The sequence below is a fragment of the Sturnus vulgaris genome, chromosome 1 (assembly GCF_052056855.1).
Source record: "Sturnus vulgaris isolate bStuVul1 chromosome 1, bStuVul1.hap1, whole genome shotgun sequence".
NCBI classification, from domain to species: domain Eukaryota; kingdom Metazoa; phylum Chordata; class Aves; order Passeriformes; family Sturnidae; genus Sturnus; species Sturnus vulgaris.
The window spans coordinates 140,428,443-140,440,567 of record NC_142243.1 but is presented as its reverse complement, the minus strand read 5'-3'; the positions used below and the strand labels follow the sequence as shown (position 1 = coordinate 140,440,567).

The 12,125-nt window shown below is 33.8% G+C and overlaps 1 protein-coding gene across 4 annotated transcripts in view; it reads left to right on the top strand.

The window, feature by feature from the left end:
• Nucleotides 1–12,125, top strand: part of CSMD3 (CUB and Sushi multiple domains 3) — a 587,774-nt gene that overhangs the window by 480,519 nt on the left and 95,130 nt on the right. For all 4 annotated transcript variants that reach the window (XM_088178475.1, XM_014870085.2, XM_088178481.1 and 1 more), the window contains 4 exons: nucleotides 3,046–3,164; nucleotides 5,116–5,185; nucleotides 7,392–7,508; nucleotides 11,847–12,056. In XM_088178475.1, the coding sequence (XP_088034601.1) occupies nucleotides 3,046–3,164; nucleotides 5,116–5,185; nucleotides 7,392–7,508; nucleotides 11,847–12,056 (516 nt within the window). The remainder of the gene's footprint in view (nucleotides 1–3,045; nucleotides 3,165–5,115; nucleotides 5,186–7,391; nucleotides 7,509–11,846; nucleotides 12,057–12,125) is intronic.

Genomic DNA, 12,125 nt, shown 5'->3' with positions numbered 1-12,125 from the left:
CCTAGGCACCACCTGTTTAACTCTTTGAATACATGACTCTTATTCCTCCACTATTCTGAAAGACAGTCTCTCTAACCCGTGAAAGTTTTTTTTTTTTTTTCCCGTCTATCATTCAATTGTTTTTTAAGAAGAGGCTATGGAATATTCTGCACTGGGCTGAATCACCAATTTGATATGGGCGTTCAAGCTAAGGGATAACTTTGTTGTCATTGCTAGGAAGGAAGACAACAGAAACTGTACCTTGTGTATCTTTTGCATTTTTGTCTCTTGCATTTTTCTACAACTAAGAGGATGTTTTCTGGCAATTCCAGAACTCACAAAACTGCCATATTTATGAAGAAATTTCTCCAGTAAAAAGAGGTGCAGAGTTACTCTCTTCAGTTCTGGTCATATCTGACTCTCAGACAGTGGTTCCTGCTTTAAAGCTGTGATTATGTTTATAAAGATAGTTAGTAAATGGAAAGTAATGGCCAGATTTTAATGTCAGTGTTTCATTTATTTATTTCATTTCATTGGAGCACATGATGGCCAAGGACATCATGAGGAGTCAGCTAAATTAAAGCCTTGGTCTTTGAAGTATAGGTGCATAGTTCTCATGAAAAATCACATCAGAGTTAAAGATTTATATTAAGCATTTTTCAAGTGAGCTTATCATAAACATTGTTTTATTCAATTTGTAGTGCATCTTCCAAGTCTATTTCATCTTTTCTAGGAGACACAAGTCTGAGGGAAAGTGCACCCCATTTGCCAAAATGATTACTTTTTCATTTCAGCATTTCAGATTTCTGTAAGGAGGTTTCATTGTGTTTCATTTCCAATATCTCTCTTCATCTCTCATGAATAGTTTTTTGTCCTGTCTACTAGGGATTATCTCTTCAGCTTCTAAAAATACAAATGCTAATATAAAAGTGAAAGAAAACAAAAGGAACTTTATTTGTTGAAGAAATATTTTGACACCAAGTAAATGATACTTCGACATAAAGAATTAAGTGTTCATTTCTGAAACTGAATAGTGTTCTTATCTATAATTTTTTCTATCATATTTTTACTTCTGTATTGAATCCATTTGTTATTTTATCCATAACATTAATTTTCTGTATTCCATTTGATATCTTAAATACAAAAATATATTACATTGAAAATACATTATATCACCTGAATTTTGACAACAAAGAATGCCATAGAATGGTTTGTTAAACAGTTCCATAACATTTATATGTTTTTTACCACTATAAAAATTGTGATTTATTGCTCATTTTCTCTAACTAAAGTTTTATATTATTGAAAATTTCAGTGGTAGGTTTTTGCATTGAGCATTACAGGAGCTGCTGGAGAAGGGCAAGACATAGCATCAAATAACTTATTTTTCTTTATATGCAATTCTTCTTATCTGAAAAGTAGAAGATACTGAAAGTATGTTTTCATTGAACGCATATGTTAAAACCTCCTTTTATTGCCATTGGCTATGGAAGTTCAAGAATCTAACACATTTTACCATGAGAATAGTATAATGTAGTGCAAGAAACTATTCATGCACCACAAATAAAGAACAGACTGTGGTTTATTAATACATTTATGAGTACATTTATGACCTGAATAAATATCACGACCCTTTAGAGAGACAAGTTCTGAACTAGTCCTTAGCTGGGAAGATGTCAAAATTTGTTTCAGTTTTCTGAAAGGTATTGTAGATGTTCAGACTGTATTTTTTTCCTTAATATTATTATATTAATTGAAGTGAGAGACAATAGGATGAATACCTGTGAATGTGGTTTGGGTTGCTAAGGTAGCCTGAGATGAGCTCATTTCATTTTGCATGGCCTGAGTATTCACATAGGTTATGCATTTGAACTGAAGGTTCAGTAATTGGAAACTGAAACCTGCTAATCCTTTATTTAACTGTTCAAGGCAGATTATAAGCAATCATCTGTTTAAGCCAAGCACACTTGTTATTTTGCATTTTTGCTTTGTACATTAACTGGATCACACTCCAGATGTCTGAAATATAAAAAATGGATTCACGTCCATCAGTCATTTTCAAAACAGGTTCTTTGCTCTTCTCTGGTTTGAGAACAGAAAATAGAACTTGAAAGCTAAAAATTTTCGTTAGCTTTCATCTTTCATATTGTATAAAAATGCACTATTTTAAGTCTTCAAATCGTAGTTTTTACTTAGAATATTAAAGGAAGTGATCAGTTACTTTAGTAAGTTTCAAAACATGCAGAATTTGATAATGTTCTGAGGTAGTAGGTGGCCATAATCGAATCTCATAATATTTCTCTATTATCCTGTGTACTGATGCCCAGTTGTGTAATAGTCCTGACTTCACAACTTGGGTTTAATTCTTACAGTTGGGAAAGAAAGCAACTCGGTTATACTTTCTTACACTCCTGGAACTTCCTGAGTAGATGCAATGAAAAAAAATTCTTTGTCTTTTTGATGACCGTGAAAAAAATCACATCACAATCTCTCCACAAACTAGCTTCTATTGCAATCAGAAATTCAAAATATTAGTGTTATAGGTCCACAGATACTTCTTGAAACAATAGATTAGATGAAATCTGCTGCAAATATTTATTCTGTATATTTGTGTGTAAATGAATGAAGGAGTTTAGTCAGACCTGTGGAGAATAAAATGTAGGAGAGCACTTCTACTTTGCACTGTTTTTCCCTGTGTTTTGCAGTTGGTGTGGTGTTGGCCAGCCTCCTCTGGAGCACATGCTGATAAAGGATAGTGGAGGCGCTCCCAGTCTGACTTATGAAGGCTGTAATTAGGAGTGAGGTAGAAATGAACGAGTCTGTGCCAGATTGGGAAGTGCTTGCTGCCACACTGACCCTTTTCCTTTACTCAGGAAGATTTTTTTCTCCTTATACACAGTTGTTCTGAAATAATATGCTACTTGTCCACAGGCAACTGCTGATTCCCAAGAGCACACACTAAAGCTTATCAACACAGCGTGCTATGTGCACTGTACACAGTCTTATGCAAATCTAAAAAACAATTTTATGTTCATTACAATGACTAAACTTCTCTATTTTTCTCAGCTATAGGTTTGGACTCTTGTCCTGAACCGCAGACCCCAAGTAATGGGATCAAAATTGGAGACAGATACATGGTTGGAGATGTGGTGTCTTTCCAGTGTGACCAGGGTTATTCTCTTCAGGTAAGCCAAGTTTCCTATTTTCAGATGATGCCTTTCAGTTCGTTAGCATGGTTATGTTTGGGACTGTCAGTGCAAAATGGATGCTGAACTCTTCAGGAATTATGTACATGTAAATTTATAGGACAGTTTGCTTTTCTACCAGATAGTAAATTAAGAACTATCCAAATATTCCATCAGAAGTGTATGGCTTGATGCTTCTTCTGCATTAGTGATTATAGGTGGCAGATATTACTGATGGTATCTTTGATAATTATAGCTGAACCATGAACTGTCAGCAAAATTAAGTTAAAATCACTTGATGAACAATTGACAGTAGTTCTCTATGCACAGGAGTAAAAAGAAAGTAAAGAGGGGACTAAGAATAAACAAAGAGAAATAAATAATTGCTTTTCTTAGTAAATCAGATAGTGTCAGTTGTTTTCTTTCAGCAATTTCTTGGGTTTTTTCTCCAAAATGTTTATCAAATAGGGGTGTATTTTTGCCAAGTAAAATGTATATCTAGGGAAATGCAGTGATTGTAAATCACCAGTAGGAACCTGTCTGCCTATAGGAAAGAAGTGGAAAATATTTTCAAAAACTTGTACAGTTATGCCATAGAATCAGATCCAAAACTGAGTATTGTTTTTACTTTAGACTCCTCAAAGAGTCTGCAGTTTCTACAGTCTTCCATTTACCTAGCTCTTTGAGAGCCAAAAGGACAGAAAATTATCACATTACCTGAGCATTGCAAAAAGAAAAGTCTTAAAGGGAGAAAGTAATTTCTATATAACAGCCCATGATTAACTGCTATGCAGTTATGGATACTTTTTGAGCAAAATAGAAAAATATGCCAAAATGAGCAAAATGCCATTAATATCAGTCTCACCTATAAAATGTGTTGATGTCAGACTAAGTGAAGTTTAAAAAATGTTAATAATTTCAAATATTTATTTTATATAATTCTGTGAAAACCTATATACTGTGTTTATATTTGCTGCATCAAAAATAAAAATTTAATTTTATTCTTTTACAAAAAAAATAGTCTAGTTTATGTATAGTGATAGAGCAAAGTAGTCTTGTCTGCTTCCAGATTTCCACTGCTGTTTGGATTTGGGACCTGTATCCCAATTTTCCCTTCAAGATAGAATTCCTAGTCATGCCTGCGGATTTCTAGCATTTAAAGAATAGATGAAATGCATGTTCTGTGATTGCAACTCTGAGAATGACTACTGAAATTTTCTTCTTATACTTCCTGGTTTTAACTGGACACTCTCGTAAAACAGCCTGAGAAATATTTTTGCTTCTTTGCTTTAATTCCCACCTTAAATATAAGTGTGTGACCAAACAGGCCACAGTAAATGGCTGAAGTATAGGAAAAAAAAATTAGGAGCATAGACTGTGCAAACACACAGGTAAAGTTTTTTCCCCTCCATATGGTTTTTCTGACTTAAGCAGTCTGACTGGATAGTTTTGGGAGATATCCCAAGTACAGTTTTGTCTTAAGATTTTTCATTTTTGTTTGCTTTCTTTGGAAAACAATGAGAATTACATGAGGCTAAAGAAAAACACAGAGGATGTGTCTATGATGGATTTAAGATGTAAAGTCATCACTTACATAGTTTAAATAATTGATATAGTATGTATAGTTTTATCATGTTCAACAAATGATGCAAATCCATACTACACAAACATCACTACAGCTAGACCCGTCATTTCCAGACCCTTGGTTAATACTGAAACATGCACAGAACTCAGCTGGATTCTGTTATGCTATAAGAAATAATATTTATGGCGTAGACACCATCATGTAGTGAGCTAATTGTCACAGTCATTACTGTATGTTATTACTGTACCTTTTTGTTTTTGTGTATTTTGACGATGTTTTAAATTATATATTATTTTTGTTGAAATACTAATGTGCTGTATACTGTATATTTTTTTATATGAATTAGCAAATATTGTGTCATTTTAGGGACATTCACATATCACTTGTATGCCTGGACCAGTAAGAAGATGGAATTATCCCATTCCAATATGTTTAGGTATGTTCAGCATACATAATTTTTCTTAAATATGCTAGAATGAGCAAACCAGAAAACTCAAAAATAATACACATATAGTGGAAAGAATTGGGAGAACTGGAGAAACTTAATTAAATCTGAAAATCTTCAAATTAAATTAGAGATTTTCAAAGGCTCCTGCACACTTATGTTGGCAAATCTTTTCTGAAATTTCCAAGCAGTAAAAGAAATACATGTTGTCCCTTTTAAGCCAAACTGTTCTATGATATGATTCTATGTGTTCTAGTCAGATATATCATCAATGCATTATCAGGAATGACACCTCCAGAGACCCTTGCAACACAACTAATATATTTAGGACTCATTTCCCCAGAAGAGTAATGGCAATTGTAGAAGATATTAAAAAAGAAATAACATTACATTTTCATCTCTGATGAGCTCAACATAAGCATGTTTACCCAATTTCAGAAGATACATTGTTTTTCAATTTAAATTATACACATATCCATATTATTATTGGAAAAAGCACTGAAAACCTGTTGGAAACCAAATTGAAACCTCTGAAGTGTATTTTAAATAAACTCTTTTTATATGATGAATAAATGTGAGGAATGTAAAACTCCTAGTTGTAATCTCTTTCACTGCATAGAAAAGCCTTTTTTTGGGTTCTCTAACACTAAAAGTTATCAGGATTTGTAATCTTGAATGTATGGAAATCAGGATGCTGCAGATCTCATTAAAGATTTTTTTGCTTTGCTTTTCCTCAAGACAGTTAATACATATCCTCTTGAGCTGCCTCTCATAATCCTGTTCTTAATCCTGTGGGGTGTTAAAAACCTCCTGTGAGTTACTGAGCTCCCTCGGCTTAGAATTTATAAATATTCAACAAGGTTGAGATAGTTGTAAAAATTTTTTCAGGAGTTAGTCTTCAGTTTTTGTCATATGCATTAACATATGGTTAGGAAGTCTGATATTATATTGCACTGCTCATGGAAAATTCTGAAGATAAAGATGCTGTGCTGAAATTTTAGAGGATTTATTTTCGTATATTTTTTCCTTTTTTTTTTTTTTTTTTTTTGCGAGTAATCGTTTTTACTTGTGTTTCAAATGTAGCAAATTTTACTTGGACAAAACTGCTAAACAAAATTCTATTTATCATAATTACCATCTTTACATGTAATATGGATGTCTAAGTAATTTTATTTACTGATGTCATGCCTGAAAATATAAATAAAATTAAGATATGAATTTAGCTAAATTTCTGAAGAATGTTTATGTGTACTTTTGTAAATCTGTTTATTTTATCTCATTTTTAGAACAACAGGACAAAAATGCAGTTTTTAAAAGGCCTCTTGAAACACTTTGTCTTTTTATAATGCAGTATCCTATATTATTCAGATGCTCCTTTGCAAACATGCACAATTGTCTCAGTGCAGCTGTAAGCTGATTTGTGCTGCTTGCCTGTCACAGGGACAATTCTTGTAGACAGTTTGCAGAGCAAACACTGGTGCAATGATGCTGGTAGAAGCACAAGTCTGATGAGCAGCAGCTGAGGGAGCTGGGGGTGTTTAGTTTGGAGAAGAAGAGGTTTAGGGAGACCTTGTCACTCTCTACAACTCCCTGAAAGGAGGCTGGAGCCAGGTGGGAATGGTCTCCCAAGCAGCAGTGACAGGATGAGAGGACAGTCTCCAGATGCACCTGGGGAGCTTCAGGTTGGACATCAGGAAGAATCTCTTTATGGGAAGGGTAGTCAGGAATTTCAGATCATTTCTTCACCGAATGGGCTGCCAGGGATATGGTGGAGTCACCATCCCTGTGGGTGTTCAGGAAGTGGCTGGATATGGAATTTAGTGCCATAGTCTAGTTGGCAAGGTGATGATCAGTCAGAGCTTGGACTTGATGATATTGGAGGTGTTTTCCAAACTAAATGATTCTGCTATTCTGTAATCTGTTCTATTTTGAGTTTATGCATACCCCAAATTGAAATATGCTCAATCCAGAGTTGATACAAATTTGCAAAGTACCTACTTGTACTTATTTTCTTATATATATTTAGTGGTAAAGATATGTTTGTGTATTTGTTTAAATATAACCCTAGGTATTATTATATTATTAATTTTATAATAATATTTAATGTTATGGATTAATTTCTAGCTCATTTCCCTCCTCTGAAAAATATTCTTGTTTTTGTTTGTTTGTTTGTTTGTTGTTTGTTTGTTTGTTTTAGCACAATGTGGTGGTGGCATGTCAGACTTCAGTGGAGTGATTCTCAGTCCAGGGTTTCCTGGCAACTATCCTAGCAGTTTGGATTGCACATGGACAATAAAACTTCCTATTGGGTTTGGTATGTGTTCTTTTATGTATTTAAAATAGTTTTTTATGGATGCAAAACACTGAACATATATTTTAAAATATTGTTAATCTTTATCCTAGCAAAAAAACCAAAAATAATTGTCATTCATTTGAAGAAGTTAAAAAAATTCTTAAAATAAAGATTTAAAATAGAAGAGCTACAAGGTTCTTGGTTTTTCATTTAATATATGCCAAAATTTTCTCATAAAGACAAAATTGTTTAATTAGAATTCAGCACAATTTTCTAACTTTACAGGATTGATTTCTCTTTTTTTTGTGAATTCATAAACTCAACAACAACAAAAAAAACCTATTATGAACATTTTATACCAGGTCAATTTAGAAGTTAAAGCTACATTTTAATTAATTATTTTATCATTTAGCTTTTTTGCATATCCTAGGTGAAACTCACAGCAGCATAGAAATGTTCATTGAAAGGAAATGCAGAAACCTCCCACGTAAAGCTGTCAAACTTCCCACTTTAAGTAGAATTGTTAGGAAGACTGGATCAAGCCCACGACTGGTGGAATCATTTCACTGGGGCTGCTACTCACATAATCAATCCCCAGCCTATAACAGATAAGGCTGTTGTACTCCAGATGTAGAATTTTGGACCTTTCCTTGTGCAAACCTTTAAGAAGCATTTATTTACTCAGTCCTTAAGGGTTTTTTGTGTTCTTCAGACAAAAATTGTGCCATTTAGTATATCATCCATAAGCCCTAGTTTAGTATCCTCCACACATTTGTTGAGGATGCAATCTCATTTTCCAAGTCTCTTCTGAAGACATAAATCAGTGTAAGCTTCCATAGCAACCCACAGAATATTGTGCTTGGTACTAGCTGCCAACTATTGAATGGCTGATTATCACCCTTGGAGCCTCAAAGTTATGTTAATTTTTAACTGACTTCCTTTCTGTTCATTGAGCTCATGTATGTTCAGCTTTCAGAGGAGAATGTTATAGATCGAGTCAGAAGCCATAGCAGAGTGAAAGTATAGTACATACACCTTTTTCCATTTGTCAATTTAATAATCGAAGGATATAATGGTTGATTAGCTGTTATTTTCTGTTAGAAAATCCATGTTGACTGCTCCTAAGTGTCTTTTTGTCTTTTATATATTTGCAAATTGTCTCAAAATAAACAAGCTCCATAATTTCTCCAAGGACTGCAGCGAACCTGTAGTTGCCATTTCCCAGGTCCCTTTTGTCGTCTTAAAAATGAATATATATTCAGACTTTTCCAAGTACCTAGACCTTCTCTTATTTCACTATGATTTTGTGCAGGTATTATCAGCATTTTAATTGCATTGGCTCTTGAGCAACTTTGGGTGGATCCTATGCATATTTTATTGTAAAATCTTTATTTGAAGCTAACCAGTATAGTTGTCCTGTCTAATTTTTTAACACGTGGCACTTTTTAAGGAGCAAGTGCACTTGGATTTTTTTCTTTATATCCTAGTTGAATGATGTGCTGGTTTTCTTAGACAGGCCTTTTTGTTTTCTATTTTATACTTGCTATCTTCTGTCATATTCTTTACTTGATGATACAGAATTTCTGGGTCTTCCAGAGTGATCGTGAAATCCCAAATAGCATTCTCTTCTACATATGTTCAGATTCTTTCCTTTCTCTTTTTAAAATCAAATCTGTGGTATTTTTTATTAGAAATCCCATGAGCCTAATTCACTTACAATTTAAATGAAAGCCAATTGTTCTGCATGGACTGTTTATACTGAAAAATATTAAATGTTCTGTAACATTGACTTAACCAAATCTATCTGGAGGAAATGCATTCTATTAGAACAGGGATTTTTATATAGAACACATTTTGTTTGTTTGCATTTTGTTCAAAACACGCAAGATTACAAACAAATTTTTTTATAGAAGTAACCTTGAACTTTAAATCTGACACTACCTGAATTTTTAGATAGCCTGATGTGTCAATTTGTAGTGCTTCATAATGAGTAATAATGCTGTCTAGAATCACAAAATAGACTTCTGATTGTTAAGTTATCAAAAAAAAACCCAACAAACCGAACATTATAGCAGTAGACGGTGCATTATTCCTCTATCAAATTCAAATCCACAGGAGAAAAGGATATTCAGAGCTATAAGGGAACTGGATATTTTGATAGATGATTCCAAAGACATTTGCTGATAAAGAATTAATAAAAATCTGAAATATTGGTTAAATTTCAAATTTAATGAAATGGTATGTTCAACTGCATCCAGAATCTGCTGTCTTTTTATCCCAAATACATTGCCATCTGCCTCTTCCTTCACTTTGCTGCTGTCTTGTCTCTCTTCCTGACTCCTTAGTCTGTTTTCTTTGCTTGCATTCTGCCAAGCTTATGTGTCCAATAATTCTAACCTAACTATTTAGACTGCTATTTACACCCTACATTATTAACATAATATTTAGTTTGACTTCCATTAGGCATGAGATTCAACTACTGATGTTTTGGAAACAGCTTCTTGGATAAGTAAGTTTAACCACCAAAATCAATAGTTCTTAACTGCTTTGTACTAACTGAAGTTTATTCTCTAAATTTATGAACTGTTTTCCAGTTCATGTATAGGAAAATGAAATGCTTCATTTTCTAGGAGAAAACTAAAGCTGCACAAATTGAAATATGCTTGACGTTTTTTCCCTTTTTCAAATGAGATATATTTGAAACTAAATTGAATATTAAAATAAAATTTCACTGTTAAAAAGAAAATATGAAATTTGAAGGAGTGATGGCTAAAACTGCTTTTAGTGATGCTGTGATTTTGATCTAGTGGAGGCATTTATGTCCAACTCTTCTGTGTAGTAAACAGAAAAACTCAAAAACAACATAATGAGAACCTTCTATAGACTTTTACTTATTTAGCTCTTTTTAGAAAGACTTTCTCGCAATTATAGGTTATTATAAGATCATACTCTTCTCCACTGTATATTAGCTAATGGTGTAATGTTTTTACCAATGACACTGTGTTTATTTGCATATATAACATTACCTACTCTTTTAAGCAGGGTGTCCAAACTGCAAAAAGGCATAGTAAAAAAATCAGTCTAACCAGCTGAAGTCTCAGACAAATAGAGGCAGGTGCTACTGGCAGAGCAAGGGATGAATCTTTTGATGATTGTTGTGCTTCAGAAACTTGAAGAGAAAGACAGTGCAATACAGAGACCAGGATGATTTGTGAAAATATATTTCTACTTTTGTTTCAAAGAAAGTTGGTGAAAGAGGAAAAAAAAACTGACAGCAAGGTCACGTGAGCTGGAATTTATTAATGGCAGCTTAAATTTGGACAAGTATATGGTTCTCAGGATCAAATGAAAGGCCAAAATATAATGATAGAGAAAGAGCAAAGATTGAATATAGCTTTATTCTGTGTGTGGGAAATATTTGGAAGGCTGGCAAAGTCAAAAAATGACACTTAAAAGAAAAAGCTTTCTTATCTCTTATAGACTGTCTTCAGATAAAGCAAGACAGAAATTATCAGGGTTGCAGTAATTTAATTATGCACCTAACTTGCATATAAAATGTTTCATACTTCATAAAAACATTCATAAAGTTTATATGATATCTGGGGGGAAGTTCTAAAAGACAGTGAGAAACTTTCATGTTATTGTTCAGGAGTTACAAAACTATTCATGACTTTCAATAATTTATCTGACATTATATCTTTTACTTTCGGTTTTATATTAAATTTTGTTGATTGTCTTTGCCAGAAACACCAGTAGGACTCAATCATCTTTCTAATGAAACTACTGCATTATCATGGCATAGTTGCAATAGATCAAGACAAAATACAGATTTTTCTTTGTTTTAACTTATATAGAAATATGTTATAAACAGGAAAATGTTTAAGAGCCCTATAACTACCCAGTGCATAGAATTTTCTTCTAATGCCACATAATTTTTGTAATACAACACCTGGTTAGGAGAGATAACTTGCTAATAGATAGTAAGCTGCCTTCCTATTCCTTACTGAACCAAATAATCGGAAATTTCTGTCACCAAAGCCATCGTATACCTCAGTGTGTTCCCCATGGACTCTACTTTCACAAGTCCTTGGTGCACCACCAGAGGCTCTGCCTGCCTGATACCCTGAGCTGGACCCAGGTTCTTTCTGCTCATCATCTAGTCCAATTTAAAGTTTGCTGGCAGGTGATAAATGTGCAGCCCCACACACATCAGGACTGGGAAATATACAGATGCTCGCCAGGCAGCACATGGATTTCCACCCAGTTATTTTCTGTGATTATCAGTGTAAGACGTGCACGCTTTATTTTCCCTCCTGGTTTTGGTACTGGTGGTATTTATCTACTGACAATGTTTTTCAGGTGTCCATTTGCAATTTCTGAATTTCTCAACGGAGACCATACACGATTACTTAGAAGTTAGGAGTGGATCTACAGAAACTAGCACTGTTATTGGGAGACTCAGTGGCCCTCAGCTGCCAGCCTCTCTGTTCAGCACAACTCATGAAACCAGCTTATATTTTCACAGTGATTACTCACAGAACAAACAAGGATTTCATATAGTATATCAAGGTGAGATTTGGACATTCCTATGAGAGAACAAGAAGTCTGTTAAAGATTTTATGGGGGTTTGGGGTTTTC